The 18,775-nt window shown below is 41.4% G+C and overlaps 1 protein-coding gene across 2 annotated transcripts in view; it reads right to left on the bottom strand.

Moving 5' to 3' along the window:
* Positions 1 to 13,948: 13,948 nt before the first annotated feature.
* NFATC3 (nuclear factor of activated T cells 3) overlaps positions 13,949 to 18,775 on the bottom strand; it is a 64,693-nt gene continuing 59,866 nt past the window's right edge. For both annotated transcript variants that reach the window (XM_038147899.1, XM_038147900.1), the window contains one exon: positions 13,949 to 17,414. In XM_038147899.1, coding sequence (XP_038003827.1) covers positions 17,290 to 17,414 — 125 coding nt within the window. In that variant the 3' untranslated portion in view covers positions 13,949 to 17,289. The remainder of the gene's footprint in view (positions 17,415 to 18,775) is intronic.

Raw genomic sequence — 18,775 nt, 5'->3', positions numbered from 1 at the left:
AATTTGTCCTTGTTTTTCTATTCTAAGTGTTTTCTCCGAGTTCATTGATATTCAATGCGGTTGCTTTGAAATGTTCGAACTGATATCAAATAGTGAAAATCACAGTGGTATCTGACCGCATTTAGTCAGAAAGAAAAAACCTTTTAAAAACTGCTCTACCCAAAAAAATCCATCAAACGTTTGCTGGACAGCAAACATTGTCCAGCAGCAATGACTGGACAAGAGGAGTGCTTTAAGTGTCACCCCAATGTAAACACGCTGTGTTAGACCAAAAATGAAAGAAATATTACTCTTCAGTCTTCTGGCTTTAAGAAAGAAACCCGTAGATTATCAGCACAATAACGTCAAGGCTTTGCAACAGATGGCATTTGCAGTAACAGACAGGGCTGCAGCCTGAGCTGGAGCAGCCTTTGGTGGCCGTGGGGCCCCCTGGCACAGCTGAGCGCTGGCTTTGCTCGCTGGTGGCTCGGGCTGGCTCCGGTGCCTGCGCCGTGAGATGGCCTCGGTGCTGGCAGGGCTCCTCTCACAGGGCTGGGCACTTTCTCAGGCTGTTCCCTCGCCTCCTCGCTGCTGCAAACTACTGCTGGCAGGGAGCGAGTTTGTTGTTCTTGTTGGTTTTAATCCTGGTCTCTCAGGGCATTTCCCTTGGTTGTGTTCAGCACCATAAACTGAGTCTTTGGGAATTCTCCCTGTGGAAGATCCCGTGAGATGCTCACTCATACTGTAGAGTGCAGATCATATAGGAAGAAGGGTAAAAATGGGGAGAGGTTTTCAAAGTTTTGTATTAGATCTTGAGTTGCTCCAGCACTTGCCACATTTTGGGACTGCCTAATTTTTTCAAGAGGAATTGAAAAGGGAGGGAGTGTGAGGGGTTGCGTATCAGAAGTTCCATTATTTAGAAAAAGGAACAAACTCACCCACAACCCTTAACCCTCAAACACGGGAGTCATCTTTGTAAATTTCTGTTGCTTTGAAGTCTGAGGACATTAAACAGGGCCTTCTACTGCTCCTAGACCTAATAAGACATTCTCCTCTTGTTGAGCAATAAGTGAAAATAAGAACCTGTTGTGTTTCATTTGGGAAAGCAGCTTTTACCATGGACCTGATGGAGGTGCAATTGTGCTGGTTTATACCAATGTCCTGTTCTGGTCCTTACCTTCCAGCTTGGTTGTTACCACATCGTAACTTTTGAAAGGTTTTTTTGTTGTTGCTATTTGGTTTTACTCATTCCCTGTTATCAGCACTTTATCTTCTCCTTGCTGGAGGTAGGGGAAAAGTTAATGTGCTACTGGCACGGATCACTTGTGTGTATATATTCCCTTCTAAAATAACTTGAGATGTTTGAATTTCATGAAAACATAACTTTTAAAATTTGTATTTGTGTGCAGAAATAGTCAAAATCTTTAATATGGGTACCTTTTAAATAATATTACTTAGAAGTATGCAAGAGCAAAATGAAGGAAATATTGTTCTATTTCATTTTACTACTATCCACAAGAATAGGTGAGAAGTGGAAGGAAACAACAGAATAACAGAGGAGAGGAAAAATGATGTATTTTGGGGAGGGGGAGTCTCCCTGGATTTTTCTGTGAGAAGCTCCAAAAAGCCGACTGTTGTTGGAAAAATTTGTTGTGTGCAATGGAACAGCATTAGAATTTAGCTGTCTTTGCAGCATTGAATAAAAGCTTTTGGGTTTGTCAGGAAGAGCAAGATATTTTCCTGCTGTTTTCTGAACTAATTCAGTGTTGAGGATCTCTGTGGGTCTGCTTTCAGTAGGGATGGGAGGCACGCAGAGTTCTGCCGTGGGAGAAATGCGAAGGTGTGGTGGAACTGTGTGGTGCAAAGGCTGGCAAGGAACAGGTCCTTCCTCCTCTCTGGTCGGGGCATGAGAGGTTAAAGTGAGGAAAGGACAGTCTGAGCCTTATCTGGAGTGTAACATTTGTCACTAGAATTGGCCCAAGGAATTCTTGGTTAAACATGCCCTGAAAATGGGGGACTCATTCCCATTGGATTAGGTGTGCCTTTCTTTTGTTTGATGCAATGCAGTCCTTGTGCAATTGTGAGCTTTACTGTGAAAATCCACACAAGCTACACTGAATACTAATTGTAGCAATAGCATTAAATCAAACTGTCCTTGAAAAGGGCTGGACTTTTTGGAGTTATTTGTTTTGTTTTGGGATGAGTTTGGTTCATTTGTTATTTTGTTTTGTTTTTGAAAGCAATGCAGAAACTTAGAAGACCATTCAATTTTGCTTAGTTTTTACTGACAAGAAATCTATGTCTGAGAATATAAACTGTCAGACTGCTTACAATGCCATGTATTTTGTGTGTGTGTGTTACATTGCTCTAAAATGTTTTATCAAAAGTCAGGGACATCGTATTCCTGATGAGATCTGGAGCACAGTTTGGATGATGGTCTGCAGGCATGAGGAGATATGTCCTAGAGCTGGAGTTACACCTGGTAGTCCTCACAACAGTAACAGACCCTTTCTCTTGCTTGTGAGGAGGAGGGGGCCTATAAGGATGGCAGGCTCCGTATTTTTCAATGAAATGTGGCTTCTGCTTGTCTGTAAAATCTTTTTGTTCAGCTAAAAGATATTGGTAACTGATAACAGCATGTCTGCGGTTTTATTTAGAGTGACCTGATCTTACCTTGCAAAAAGTAAGCCCCCAGAAAAGAAAGGACTGCAAATTTTCAGGATATGGAGACTGTTTTGGAGATAATTTGGGGAAGAAAGAAAATTGTAAGACCGTGGACCTAGACAGTGATATAATACATTCCAGAGCGTGTGCTAACAAGAAGGGAGACTGTGAATGCAGTGAAGGCAATATTTTGGGATTGTGGGTTGTTTGTTCCTTTTTTTTTAATTCTGTTCCCTGGCACCAGGTTCCACCAGTGGTTCCCTATCAGACACAGCTACTCTGGCAAAACAGCAATGTGCAGGTGCAGTGTGGGAGCTCACTGCACAGCCTGGAGATCTTCCAGCTACAGAGCAAGATCAGCGTTGGATGCTGGAGCTTCCAGAGGGTTTGCAATGACCAGGATAATGACTCTTGCCATGGTTTAGCAGGTGGGATGATTTTCTGACCTGTTTTGAGCAGGAACAGCCGGTTGCAAATGCGCTGAGGAGGCAGCATCAGCCCACGCTGCCTGTGGGCTGGGATGAGCTGGCGGGAAAGGACAGCCCTGCTGGCAGACTGCTCTTGGGGCAGCTCTGGGAAGCCACAAACACAACAATCAGTCCAAGCGGGTTGTGGATTGAGCTGAAGCAGCTCTCAGTGGGCAGGTCCAGAAGTGCCGGCAGCCCAGGCTCGGCTGAGCACAGCTCGGTGGGGCAGGCAGGAATGCTGTTCTCAGCACAGCTCTGCTCATGTTGCTGCTCTCAGCAACTGCACTCACAACTGATTAGAACTTACAGACTCTAGAAGTTTTGGAGACAATTAGGATAAACCAAAGTGGGGGAAAGAAGGGGTTACTGGATATAATTGCACTTTGTTCATTGCGTGTCTGTCATTGAGCATAAATGATGTTTAACCTCTAGATACAGAATAGGAAATTGGAATTGAAATCAGAAGGAAGAGCCAAGGAACAGTTTTTCTTATGCCAGCCCCTCAGTTTTTATAGATTTAAACAAGGCTTAGAAAGGGGGAACATGCAGTATGTCACTGCCACTGTAAAAAGTAACTTTGAGGAAAAATTATGGAGCTAGTAATGAAGCATACATGCCTGGCTCTTGGAGCCCTTGAATTTGTAGCTCTGGAATTTGAGTCAGAAATCCTTCAGAAGAGCCATTACAGAATTAGAGTAACTTTTGAATTCTATTTAGCAAGCACATCATCTCTCTTCAGAAATTCTTCTCATTCCTATGTATTGTTGTTGATTTCAGAAATATTCAATTTCATATTTGCTTCAGATAAAAAAAATTCTGAAGTATACAGGGGAAAAATGGTTACTCTTTAGCAGACTATGCCACTGAAAATTGAACTCTAGAAACTCTTTGTGTAAGAGGACTTGCATTTTTTCCTGAATGCTCAAAACCGCTGCCATCCCCACCCCCACTTGAATGGTTTTTTCTATTGTTCAGTGTACCCAGGAAAAATAAGATCCTGTGGTTTATAATTAATTTTTATTTTTTACCCACATAAACCATAGGGTGTTTTTTAATTTTTGTGTTATAAAACCACTCCATCGTGTGTTCTCCAAATCAACAGTGGAGCACTGAAACCCAAGAGATGAGTTTTTCAATACCTTTCTTTGTGAGTACCTTTGGAACACGCAGTTCCAAACTGTGCAGATCCCTGTTTAGATGGTGTTGTGAGACAGCAGCTGTACAGAATGGTAGCTGCTGTGACAATCCCCCTCACTGGGACCCTCTCTTCTCTCCTAAATGGGTTCTGCTGTTGTGCTTTAGGAATTACATAAAGACATTTCATGCTTGCTGCCCTTCAATGACTCCAAACCATTTTCAGGAATGGCAAACAAAACCGAAGATCTCAAGCTCACTTCTCCACCAGCGGTGAGGTTTGTAAATAGATAACCATCAGTAATATGGAAAGCAACCCAAACTGTGGTGGCTCTGTGGTGCCAAAAGCAGTAAAGCGTGGCAGGCTTGTTTTGGGGTTTTTAGATATGAAAATGAAAGCGGCGATTCATGGTAAGGATGGCATCATAACATAAGTGTGAAAGGAAAGCTTTTGTCCTGCCTTGTGATGCTCAGGAGCAGCTGCTCAGGTTGTGCTTCCAGAACTCCTTAGTGGCATGGCCTAGGGTGTGCTCCACATTCAGGGGTCTCACCCTGGTCTGGTTTTGTGTATTCATTCTCTCTCCAGAATATGCCCTGCTCAGGGGGGCGGGCTCTGTGAGAGCTCTGCACTGGGGGGTGTCTGCTGGGGGTTCTCTAGAGCCTCTCCCAGCATGGCCTGCACACCCAGGCTGGCTCAGCAATCTGCCCTGAGCAACAACCCAGGTCTGCTCTGATATGCCCCAAGTATAGATTTTGTTTGTGGAATGAGCTCATCTGGTTTTGGCCACACTTGAGTACATTTGAAGCATGATGTTAATATTTTGTCTAAAATTATCTTTGTTTTCCACATAGTATCTCAACAGTGAATAAGATCAGTGACTTGTGATTTTTTTTTAACTCACCCCCTCCCCGCACATAAATTTTTCACTCTGAGGCACAAAGAAAGTTGGTTTTTAAAAGTAGGTTTTTGTGAACACAGTAAATGCAGTTCACTTCATACCAATAATCAAACCACACATCCAGCCTTTTGTCTCAAGTCTATTAAAGTATTAAAGATAATGTTCTCTTGATAATGCTTCATGATGGGAAAGCATTCCTCTCTTTCAAAAGTGCCTTTACATTTATCTCACTGCAGCGTTCCCTAAAAGATTGCTAATGTGGAGCTTTATAAATAATCCTTTCTGGACTGCTGTAAAAGTAATTTAATGGCCGTTTCTGGGAGGACAGGCTGATGGGAAGGTATTTATAGGAAGCACCAAGGGGTGCCTGACAAGGTGAGGCGCATGGTTTGGCTTTCATTGGGAGCGGAGCGCGGTGTGGGTGCTGGTGAGCAGCCGGCTCTGCTGTGCGGGGTGAGCACGCTCTGTGCCTCCTGTTCCCAGCCCACCCAGCCTGTTCTGAGAACAGCTCGGCTCTGCAACCCTTGTAAACATTGCTCCAGCTGTGTGAAGCCACTGGAGTGACTGCAGTTGTTGCTGGAAGGCCAACCAAGGCCAGCCTTAATTATGCAGACAAAAAAAGAGAAAATAATTTAAATGTTCCCAACACTGAGCAAACGACAAAGATTTCCTCTTAACCCTACTATAGCAAGAACACCTTTTCTCTGAAGGACACGTCTTTTTATTTCCAAAATGGTTCCTCTGCCTGAAAGCCTACCCTGAATCATCAGTCCTACCTGGCCATGCCTCTGAACCCAGCCTCTTTTGCCAGGTTTCTTCTTTCTTACAAAGGTGATTTTTCTGTGCAAAGTTCTGCACTACTTTTTAGAAAATAAGTCTATAGAGGGTTGACTTGATTTGATTCTTCTCACTTCATTTTTTTGGGACATCCAGTGTGGGGTATCAGGAATCTGTTCTATAAGAATGAATGCTGCCTTTCTAAAATACACCTTCATGTGTCCTTTCCTTTAGTTTTGCATCTGTTTTGTGGAAACCACCAGTTGTGCAATACTCGCTTTCAGGTAGTAGGCAGGGGCAGATGGAAGACTTCCTGGGCAGTTGTGCATGGCTGGTGTTGGAAGCAATTGTTTAATGTGGTTTGGATGCTTCTCTACTGCTGTCAGAACAAGAAAGGGACATAATATTAATTGTTTATATATAAATTATTCATTACTTTTAAATTAATAAAACTAGAAGCCCGTGTTAAAAATTTCTAGGGTTCATCAACCACCATCTGTTAGTTAAATGAATGTGATGCTGGGGCATAAATAAGGCATTAGGTGAACCCAAGCATCTTTTCATAACAGCTGAATTTTGGAGCTGGGTTGGAGGACTTTAAATATGAAATAAGAGGAACAGAATGGAGTGAGATAACTCTCTCTAACCAAGAGCTGGCTCCAGGCATTGCTGCCACTGCAGATGTGAGTTGCAGATAACAAAAGCCCCTGAACAGCTCTGTCCTGCCCCCTCCCAGCGTTTTCTTCCTCTGGGAGTACAGGGAGGGCTGTGGGCTGGGTGTGAGTGCACCACCAAACCCACCTGATCTTAACTGGGAACTGGTCCTTCTCTTCTCCTCCCAGATGGAATCTGATATGGACTCATTAAGTAGCATGGAGGAGGAAAGAACCAATGCAGCTTAAAGTTCCTTTGGGTTCAGGCCGACTTTAGATGGTGAATTTTTCTGGGAATAGGGAGGGAAATTGCTGATAAAGCTGTGAATTGTTGAAAGTTTGAGTTACGGGAAAGATTGTGACAGCTCATGATCAATATGTTTGCAAAGACTGGGACTAAAAGGTGCACTTTGTAACCAGTAAGACTCTAAAATGCTTTCTATATGTGACCTGAAATGTCAACCAAAACATATATTGAGTTCTGGGAACTGGAGATCACAGTACTTAACAGAGATTTTATGTTATCTCAGTGGGACATAGTGGAAAATAACTCAGAATTCAAACGATAATTGCTTAAGAAAACATTTACCTTAGTAGCCTGCACAAACCCAGGTGATTACATAATACTTACTTGAAACTCACCGTGATATTTCTTAAATCTTGAGCTTTTATTATAAATATTAAACACTTGCTGCTTTCCAGCTGAGTGGAGGCTGTCTTCTTGGTGACCAACATGATTTTTTTTTGGCATTTATTTGAAGTACCTCATGACAGAAAGTGGGTTAAAACAAAATTGTAGCACAAATTGTCTATGATACAGTGATACTGAATTATTAGTATGCTAAGACATCTGTTTATTTTACCAAAGGTTGTTCAGTGCTGTGATGTTCTCCCCTGAGTGAGCCTTGCTGTTCCAGTGTATTTTCAAAACCTGAATGCCCAGCAGGGAGCCTCCAGTATGGCCAGCAGCTACTAGGAATTATATGTGCTTCTGTGGCACATGTGCTGCAACTCTCCCTGGAGCTGTGCCTTTTGAATGGGGAACCTGCTCTGTTGGTATTTCAGTGCGGTGGAAGAAGTCCTGGGTGGCTGGGTCACTTGCTAAAATGTCCTCAGGTCTCAGTTTTTACATTCACCATGAGTGAGGATAAGGAATGCCTTGCAGTTACCCAGATTACTTTAACTAGCATGAGTTAAGTGTGATTTGGATTGTGAATCTGTGTTTAATCATAATGCTCAGAGCAATCAGGTTAGTTGTTTTGTTTTTTAAAAAACATATAGGAGTAGAAATAGATAAGCAAACAGTGCTGTGTTTAGTCTAGTTGCATTTATACTGTGTGAGAAAGCTTTCTCTTTGTGCAGTAATCAGCTTTGCTCTTTTCCATTCTGATAACCTTACTAAAGGGTTTAGCTTTTGTGTCTTGCACATTTTTGGTGGGGTATCTTTAATTTTTACAGCCGTTATTCCCTTTCAAGTCTTCTAGAAGATTTATCCAGGTTTAATCTCACCTGACACCCCCTTTCTTCCAGATCCTCCTCTTTTCTTGGGTAGGAGAGTTGGGCCACCCTTTTAGTCACAATAAAGGCTGTTTCCCTTCCATATCCATGTAGAAGTTTCCAGCCATTAAGCATCAGTTCTTTTACTAAATTGCTCAGGTGTTTTGCCTCAGTGAGGTGTGGAATTCTCTCCCTTCCACAGGTGCTGCACGTTGCTGTTCCACCGAGGCCCCGTGTCAGTCTGTGCGCTGAGAGCAGCGCTGTGGCTCTTGAGAGAGACCAGGCACTTCCGAGCACCTCTCAGGGGGAGCACATTTCCAGCCTTTTCTCCTTCGTGGGCTTACTAGCATTTTCTTATTCTAGAAGCAAATCTCCCCTGAGCTCGTCTGTGGCCAGCCCTGAGATGAAGAATTAGCAGTGCCGCCAGGAATTCAGGCTTTGCTTTTCAGTTGGATTCCTTGTATCTTGGTCAGCTGTCAGGCACTCGCCTCTTCTGGCTGTGAGACCGTCCTTCATGAACTGGAGCTTGAAGCATCAGGGACTTCTCTGAGTTCTGTACAGGGGACACTGCAGAGGCTGTGACCCTCCTGATGAACCCTGGTTGTTTCTGTGCAGGCAGACTAAAGCTGTTTCCCTCAGTGACCTTTCTGCATGCGAGATTTCATCTCCTATTCCTGCTTGCTTATGTTTGTTTTGTGGGAGTCCTACTGAGAATAAAGTGACTCAAAATACACAAATGGAGAGAAATAATTCAAACTGCATGTGATTTTAAACCTCCTTTTCAGTTGCAAATAGAAAGCTAAAACTGATTTGCCATTAACTTCCGGCTTTAAGCCGAAATGTCTGTGCCTTTGGGGAGCTCACAGAGTCTAACCTGGATTCAGGTGTGTGTTTCATGAGCACCCACACATTTTGCCAGAAAAAAGAGACCCCAGAGAACTGTCTGTGTCAGCTTTTCTTACCCCAACTTTTCTTGGGGGCAATTAGAACTGCATAGAATCTCTGTGTGAATGAAATTCTTTAACACCCCTGGCCCCATGCCCAAGCTGCAATTTGCCTTCTCAAAAAAAAAAAAAAAAAAAAAAGTAATCCTAAAAATCTTTTTGCTGTTGAGAGCAGGATCCTGGTGGTGTCTATGTGACTGGGAGAGTGCCAGTAACACCAAATGAAGGTTTGACACTTGTTTAAACAAATTTGAGAGCTTGGGGGACATTTTCAGAGCTGAACAACTGAGCTCCTTGAATCTCAGCAATGTGATTTCTTTTTTGTTAACTCCACCCCTGAGGATATTTTATGTTGCATGGAGCCAGTGTTGATTCTGCTTGCTGGGCCCATCTGCAGCACATCTCTACTGTCTGCAGAAAGGCCCTCAGTGAAGCCACCCGAGTGTATTTTGAATGAAAGAAACACCAGGTAGCTTGAAAGCTATCTTACAAGCTGAGAGTAAAGACAATATTTAATTGCTTTCTAAATTTTTTCTACTTTGATTATGAAAGACTGAGTTGCTGTTTAAATATAATATTTAATGTCACTCAGAATTGTTCTGGTTTTAGGTCATGTCTTCCAACCAAGCAGGAATTTAATTTTTTTTTTTTTGTCGTAAGTGATAGAATTCCATTTTACTTGTCTAGTCCAGATGGTGTTTGACCTGCTAAGAGTTCACGTGCTGTTGGAAAAAATATTGAGCTTAGTGTGCTATATGTGAAAAGGATACAAAGTCATGAAGGCAGAGTCTCTGTGCGGGGTGGTCTGGGCAGGAGAGCACAAATGGCACAGAAAACCAGAACAATTTACATTAGAACATGCCCTGCTTAGCCAGTGATATGTTTAACTGTTGCTTATCTAAAAAATTATTTTTGCAGTTTTACTGCTATCTAAAAAGTAAATCTAAGAAGAACATTGTGGGAGATTTTCCTGCTTTCTGCTATGAAGTAGTTGAGGCCAGCCTTTCACAGGAGTGGAAGCCTGTAATTGGAGACAGACCTGCTCAGTAACCAAAATATTTTCTCTTTTTTCCCTCTTTTCTCTGTCTTTTGTATATTTTGTATTCCTCTTTCTAGCTAAGGAAACCATATTGGTCTCCAGTGTCATTTTAGCAGCTGGATTAGTTCCAAATGGTTTAGGCTTGGGCAAGCAGCATTTGAGTCTCTCAGCAAACTCTGCTGACAGCCACAAAATGTATGGCTGTGCCTCTCCAAGCCACGATGTCATTCAGCCTGGATCTGGCCAGTGTTGGATTGCTTGTTATCCTCTATTGTTTGTGCAGTTTTCCATTAGAACTTCTGTCAGTGGTGAGGTCAGATGGCAATGATGACATTCTTGGCATAACTTCTTTTTTTCATATCCTTAGAAAAAAATAATCCCATAGTAGCACTTAATTCAGTTTGAGTATTGCCTTATTTGTCCTATTGGCTTGATGGCTTATACTCCTCCTCCAGCTACTGTGACTACAGCCAGGCAAATGTCACAGGGTGGTATTTGCTGTTACTTGAATAAAGTTATCCTTGACCTCTCTTAGCTGCTTTCTGTTGAAGATTTTATTAGCCGACTTTTATTCCTGGTAAGGGAAGAAATGGTGGGAACATGGAAATGCAGAAATGCGTGTACTGGCAAAACTGTGTGTGCTGATCAGTGCAGCTGGAGACAGATACAATTGCAGCAGGAACTGATCACACAGCACGGACCTGAGCAGGAGCTGCAGTGACAGGCAGGTGTGAGGATTAATGTCCTTTCCACGTGGAGACCCGGCCCAGAAAACACACAGGGTAAAGTTGAACCAATGGCAGCTAAACTGGAAATCTGCACATCTGCTGTCAACTGCAGCTGTTTCTGACCTGTAAGTGGTCGTTGCACCTTTATTATGATGCAATTCTTAAAATGGCAAACCTTGAAAGTAAACCCTAATTCATTAAATCCTAGAAAACCAGTGCTTTAGACAGGCTATGCAGCAGCTCTGGAGGCACTTCTTCAAATGACAGAAGACTGGAAAAATCTATTCTTGCATCATACTTAGAGAATTTCCTACTTGAAAACAGTGGCATACTGACTGCTAGAAGCTTGTCTTGTCCTTTTCCAATACATTGCAAGAACGACTTGGCTGGTGGATACACCAGGGAGTTCTTGGAGTATTTACAAACAGATCCTTTTATTGCTGTGAGAAAAAAGTTATGATGTATGTAGGACAACACAGCTATTCTGTGCTGTGTGTTTCTTGCAGTAGTTGTGCCTCCTTGGCAGAGAAGAATCCATCACACCTTCTGTACCAAGCTGTAGTAAATTTAGGAAGGCAACCCTGACCTTTCATGCCTTGTCCAAAAATTGTTCTATGCCAGCCTAAATCCTTGATGTTGGTGTTACAGCCAGAACCTTGGGTATGTGGAGAAGCTGGATTTAGGAACTTCTGTCTTTGATTCCAGAACCTGCAGTCATTAATGTGTGGAGGTGTTGATTGAGAGATGCTGCAGCTGTTAATATGTAGGGTGGTTATTGCTTTTTATAATTGCCTGTTTTCTAGAAAATATTTGCCTTCCCAACCTTCAGGATGTTCAACACACTGCTTCCTTGTCTTTCCTGCTTTTTTTTTTTATTACAAGAAGGACCTTTCTAAGCCATCAGTCATTTATCATTCCACTGTCAGAAGAACTTGGAAGAGTAGTTGCTCCCTTTTCCTTCCAGCTTACTTCATATGATACCACTGATTATCCAGCACCACATTCCCAAGCAATATTTTCATATGAAGTCCTCTTTAGGTGCATCACTTTTCTTTGATCAAAAATTGCAGAAAAGAACAAGCACAGACTACAAACATTCTTCCAGCTCTTACCAGCAGGTGTCACAGCAATGACAGGAAGGAAGAGGTAAGTGTTTATTTTTCGGTTTCCAGTAATAAAAACCACAAATGAAATGAAAATTTTACATTTGCAACTTGAGAACTTGTATAGCCTGACTTTTCTAGTCAGGATCAATCTCTTCAAAAATAAGATCTATGGAACATCCAAGTCTTTGCAAAGTAAATATTCCTTTTCTATTGCTTCTGTACCTTAGTCTGGGTTTTTTATTTTTCCTTCTGTTTTCTTTTGCATGTAGCAGGTGCTAACAAAAATAACAGCAGGTTAGTGTAAAATAATTTTTAGAGGATCTCTGCAAATGACAGTGCTTTTTTTTTTGTTAAGAATGACTGATTGAAAAAAATATCCTTTTACCAGGCAGAATCAAGTTCTGATATTAACTTCCTTTACCAGAGAAGTCTGTATGCAAAACTATGCATGAATTTAAATATATTGAAAATCCTTTTTTCTTTGCCATGTCCTTCTACATATCTTAATACTTCACTCACTACAGCAGTGGCTAGCTCCTGAATACTGTTATTGTAAAATAACTGAAGCCAAGGGGCAAAGAAAAAAGGTAGGGACAAAACACCTCAATTTTCACCTCATTCAGTCCAGTGGAGCACATGGTAGATTCAGAACATACAGAGGTATTTTGAGTTAGGCAGGGGGAGAGAGAGGTCCAGAAACAAGCAGCAGGGAGAAGGCAGCACAAGTCTGTGCTGCGGAATCTTGTAAGGAAATACTGGCTACAATATGAGAATTAAAAGGCCTTGATTTCTGCCAGCATTTCCTTGGGATTGGGGTCCCAAATGAACTAGTCTGGTTACTCTTCTAACCGAACTGACTTCAACAGGACATTCCTTTTCTCTGATTACCCGAACACCAAACCAGTGTTTTGCAAGGTAGAAGTGGCGTTTTCACCCTGCCTGGAATAAACCCTCGTCTCTGCGGCAAGAGGCGTGCGAGAGTCACTGCCGAGCTCCGCCCTGTGCGAGTGCAGATCCTCTCCTGTGCCACCCCAGCAGCCCGAGCGAAGCAGCCTGCAGCCCATTTGCATCTGAAAGGCGACTTGAATTGACGGCAAAGGAGACGCAGGCAAGGGCTTATTGCTGGTGTCGGTGTGTGCTAATTATACCCCGGGTAATCACCCTGCAGAACATGTGAACTGCTTTCAAACTGCCGGGGCTATTTTTACTAAACCCCGGCTATATTTACCGTGCGTTCGGCTGCCGGCACTCGAGCATCCCCTTTCTGGTGTATTTATAGCTAAACGCAGCTGAAGGTAACGGGCCGGGACACGCGCTCCGAGGGACGCTAATCCCAGCCTGGCCGCGCTGCTCCCGGCCACGCCAGCCGGGATCCCGGCTCCTGCTCCTGCTCGCTCCCGGCCCGTCAGCCTGGCAGCCGAAGGCCGCAGCTTCTGCTGCCGTGTTCGGTTCGGAACAGCCCCACACCGCACTGGGATTCCACGGGGAGGGAAAGGGCCCGGCAGGAAACTGCAAGGGAGATCAAAACCTTTTCAGTAGCACCAAGATCACTGAGATGAGATACACATTGTAAGGCCGGACTGTACCCACAGCGGCTTCCCTCGGTGCTGCCTGATCAGCCAGGATTTGGCAAGTACTATAAACTTTGTTGGAATTTCACATTTATTTCAGAAACTGTTTAACTACATCTCATCTTGCCTTTCAGGAATGGGAATTACTTTTTATGGTGAACTCCTTTGAATTAATAATTTCTGGAAAAATCTTTCAAAATAATCTTGCGATTGTCTAATTGAAACAATGACACTAGCAAGTAGGGAAGCAGCAGTATTGCGCAGGCTGATACTCTGCCAGCACTGCTAATCACTTCTTAGGCAGGTGGAGGTTCACTGTTGCTGGCTCTAATCTGAGCCCCAATCTCTCTGTCAGATCCCTCTTCCAGGGGGAATATCCAATGTCCCTCACTTCCCCTGTCCCACCCTGGCACACCTGGTTACCGCTGCATCACAAATGGAGTTTCTTCCCACTACATCTGGGTCTGCATTTCAAATAAATGACAATGTATTTGCATTATTTTTATTTATTTGAACACTATGATTTAAGAGCCTAAATGCAAGTTTTTCCCTTTATTTCTGCAAGTAGCACTGCAATCATAACTTACAAAAATGTTTAAAATACAAAATGTACATGAAATTACAATACAAGGCTCTGTAAACATCTAGAACTTAATCTTTATTGTCCCACATTTTTAAATATAAAACTTCAATTTGAACGATTTCCGAACCTCAAGGAATGACATCCATTATGAGTATCAAAAATAGAGTTTCAAAGCTTTGTATCAGAACAAAACCATTTTTTCATTCTTTGGTTTAAAAAGGGTGGCAGTTCCCCTGATAACAGGTAAGTTTTACTACAGAAATTCAGATTCCTAGTAAATGGTAATTTCAGAACTCACCCCTGTCCCCCTGGGTTAATATGCTACCCCTTTTTTTTTCCCCAAATATTGATCTTTGACCCTCCTTATAGAAAAGCTACCTCATCATTAAGGCTTTCCTTCAGGATAATCTAAGTTATTAAAAATTTTTGGGAAGTACTCAGGAAGAAGACAGGACTTAAGGACAAGGAAGTGGATGCCAACAAAATATTAACAGTTGCCGGGTTCTGCTGTTTAATTAAATTTGCATAGTCCAATAGAGATCATGTGCTTTTTATACCACTAAAATTATACAAGATTAACAGTCTTTATCTACGTTATCACACAAGCTAAAATAAAATTAAGACCCTTGTATTGAAGCTTTTACAAGGCAAATACAAAACTGCTTTAGTATCCAAAGCTATATTTTTTTAAATTTCATTTTTAAATAGGAAAGCATTTCTATGTCTACAGGCATCAAGGTATTAAAGGCATCAGAAAATTTAGTGCATAGCAACTCCGGATTGTTTGGGCTCCTATATTTTAGGTACAGTGTGAATTCCAGCTACTTGGAGAACTTGCAAGGAGAGTCTGTACCAGCAGGATAAAGGAGCATAAATCCCATACAGTATGAAAAGCTTTTCAGCCAGAATTCTCCTACAAACAATGGTTAATGCAAAAGACCCAATACATGAATGAAAACTGGAACGTGCCTTGCCACCAGCACACACTCTGAGACAATGACATAGTTTACAGCATTGTGTGGTTTGTTTTGAAGGTGTTAAAAATGAAAGTAAATGTATTTCTGAGCATGTGAGTTCTTTCTAGGATCTTTAACATACATGAGTAGAGGACAGAGTAAAGCACCATTGCTGAGGGACAATTACATTATCACACTTTCCAGATTCCAGCCCTGCCAATTATTTCCTGCAAATGTCAAGATTTGCACCACTCAACAGTACATTCACAAAAAGGATGCTTAAGATTCCCAGCAGGTACATAGTGGCCTTGCATTAAGTTGGTTGAAATAATTACAATACTAAAAGTTAGTAGCCTCAGGCTGCACTCTTAAAAGGAAGTACATGATAAAATTACAATTTTACCCTCTTAATATGGTCTTTAAAGTTCATGATTCAGCTAGTACAGAGATGGGATTACAGCTATGGTATTGCTTGGGCACTGACTTCTCTCCAGGAGTAAGGTTCTGCCTGCAAAAGGCTCAATGGAAAGTTTTCCCCACCACTGTTTGCCAAAATGCAACATCAGCAGAAGCTGTGTTTGCTCTCCCAGGTGTTATAACTCAGCACTGCTCTCCACTGTCAGACCCCTTCATTCATTTGAAGTCTACAAAGGCCATGTGCTCCCCATGTGTTAACTGCTAAAATGGCTACGCTTGTCTGATCTGGAGCCAATGCAAATATACTTTCCAATTTTCTAATTCTTTGAGTTAATTCACTCTTAATTTTTGTTAGATTGTCATGGCTCACCCAAATGAGCAACTAAGAAGAACACCTTGTATGTTCTGAGGTTCCATGAAGTGCTGACCTTCCTTTGCCATGACTGGTATACCCTGTGTGTTCCATGGAGGGAAGCTCTGTAAATGAGTGATTCCTGGGGCAGGGAAATGGCTGTGGCCTCCACAGGCCGTGCTGGATCCTCTCCACAGTGTCTAACTGGAAAGGCCAGAGATTTTTAAGTAATGATGTAAACAGATTGTTTCAAATTCATCAGATTATGGGGATAAGGGAGATGCATCCTCAGAGCACAGCACGGAGTTTACCGCTGCTGCTGAATCTTCTGTATTTCTTTGGTAGCTCCCGCTTCACACCTTTGAAATTAAACATGGACGCATCGTACTGCCTAACCACCAATTCACAGTGAAGTACTTTTTAGCAAACTGACATTTACAAACAGCCTGAATTTAAGGAACTGAACTGTCTTCTCCTCAGGAGTTCCAAGTGGCATGGTCGGGCATACAGCATATAAAAGATAGAGCTGTGATCAAATGATTTATTGCATTGAAAACTTGAATGCCACTGAATTGGTGATTTCAAAACCATATTCTGCAGGGATAATGGGAATATTTAGATCCTCAGCAAACATTAAATTTTCTCCTGTGTCTAACATGGCTTTGATGTTGCTGTTCTTTAATCTAAAATCCTACTGCTCAAATTTGATTACAAATGTAACTTGCTAAGAAAAAAGCTATTTCAAGAAGGAGCCTGTGCTAATAAAGATCAGGAAGATTATCCACAAAGTTATAAAAGTTAAATTTTGGAATGTAATTTCTATCCCAACACTTTCATGATGGAATGGTCTTTTTGCAGCCTATCAAGTAACATCTTCAGTTTATAAACAAGTGCAGATCTACATTTGGCTTTGCTTCCTATGAACCTAAGAAAGAAAACACTACAGTATTCATATACACAATGGCTTCCGTGGCATTGGCTTCAGATGACAGGTACAATTTGCCACTGGAAGATCTTATTAAGAAAAAAAATGAAACAACAGAAGCTTTAAAGGCTTTCCAAAATGACCAAAAGGTGTTACAAATCATCAGTTACAAACTATACTACCTCTAAGGGCAAGCAGCACACTGAAGATGTGCATTAAATCTTCCACATTCAGGACTGTGAATATTATAAGAGCAAACTAACACCTCCACACATCTGAAGCACTTAAAATATAAAAGTATTCTATTTAAATGCAAAAAGCAAAGCTTGTTTGTAACTTTAAAACAGTTAAAATATCTGGTGTAGATTCTGTGTGTCCATTTTAAGAAGTCTCTTTACAGCATCTGAGGAACTATAATTAAAATGCTCTGTCTCTACATCAAAAATGTAACCCACTAAAAGGGCTTTGCAAGGATCCACTGTTCCAGTTCATAAAGGCCACAGAGTTGGAAGCACAGTAAGTCTAAAGAGGAAGAGGATGAAGAAATATTCAGAAAAACTGTGACGTTTTCATGGATGTTGAGTCGTTAGCTTATCCATTACTGGATTCCATCAGATATTCTTGTCTCCAGAGATCCAGGACACGTATGTGCAGGCTGGCCGGCCACTGTTGTTCCATGTGACACTGAGATCTGTGACATATCTCTTCCTATGATCTCATTCACTATAAAAAAAAAAAAGAAAGAAGAAATATTAAAAATTGTCAGTTTTTATGTTTTCCAAAAGACAGAACTCATCAGCATAACCCTTTTAAAAGTAAATACTTTCAGAGCTAAGCCTTGATGCTGTTACGTAACAGGAGATGAATGAAGAGCCTGGCTTCAGCAACAGTTAAGCAAGGGAGAAAAAAAGTCCTGCCATAATCCATGCAGAAGAATCCCTAAGCCCCTTGAAGGAAATAAGCACATGAGCACTCATGACACACAGGTAACTGAAAGGCAGGTCATTGAGATAACAGATCAGGTTTATTGAGGTTTCCCCACAGAACTCCTTCTGTTCAAGAGTGTGACAAGCACAACAAGTAACTCTAGCAACTCCTGGCTCTTTCAGGCTACTTACAGAACTTCCTAAGAACTTGGATTCAAGTTAAGAGTATATTCTTTTTAAACACTATATACCTATTAATTGGGCCAGTTTTCTGTATACTTGCATTTCTGAAACCACAGTAACTAAATTATATCAGTCAATTTCTGTATAGTGAAGATTCAGGATGGACTAATATACAGGCCACTTTGTGTACCCATGTGTGTCAACTTCAGCAAAGTTTAATCAACTTATACTATTTAGAAGTGAGGGACACCTCCATGAATGTGACAAAGTTAACCTAGGTTATTAAGAAAATTCAATCTTGAAGTCCTACTCTAAATCCTATGTAATTAAATGCAGGACAATTGAGGTTGGAAGATGATAAAAATTATCATTTAAAAAGCTATGTGTAAAAGCAGTGATAGAAATGTCTGTTTTACAAAAATGGAGCTTGGTAATGTTATCAAAGAAAACTGAATAACATTCTATATGGACATGAATAATATCACATTAAATAATAATGACAAATTTTAGAAAAATATTGGACCATAGCCACAATTTAAATTATTATTTCATTGTTAGAAGCAATGAGTCCGGTTGATTCCCATGACTGAGTGGGCAGTAGGTTATATCATCTCTTTCTCAGCAAGACTTTGAATAGGCTGAATTATACAGGCTTTTCCTTAATCACTACATGAGTTTGCTTGGACCTTCTATAAACAGGTATTTAATGGATCCTTTTGTTGACTGAGGACCATTTTTATGTTTAGAACATTTTGTTCTGCCAATAAGCTGCTTCTATTGAACATCTTAACAGATTTGGAACCCAGGCTTTTGCTACTTTGTTCTCCACTGGATAATTTTACAGAACAGTGTTGATGCACTTCACTACCTTTCTTAATGCTTCCTTAATTTTCCACAGCATACTTTCCTACCAACTATTCCTGTCCAGTAGAAGCATAACAAAATCAATTTACACCAATCTAGGCGGTGTAAATT

The sequence above is a fragment of the Motacilla alba genome, chromosome 11, assembly GCF_015832195.1.
Source record: "Motacilla alba alba isolate MOTALB_02 chromosome 11, Motacilla_alba_V1.0_pri, whole genome shotgun sequence".
In the NCBI taxonomy this organism is placed as follows: domain Eukaryota; kingdom Metazoa; phylum Chordata; class Aves; order Passeriformes; family Motacillidae; genus Motacilla; species Motacilla alba.
This window is presented reverse-complemented; position numbering and strand designations above follow the sequence as displayed.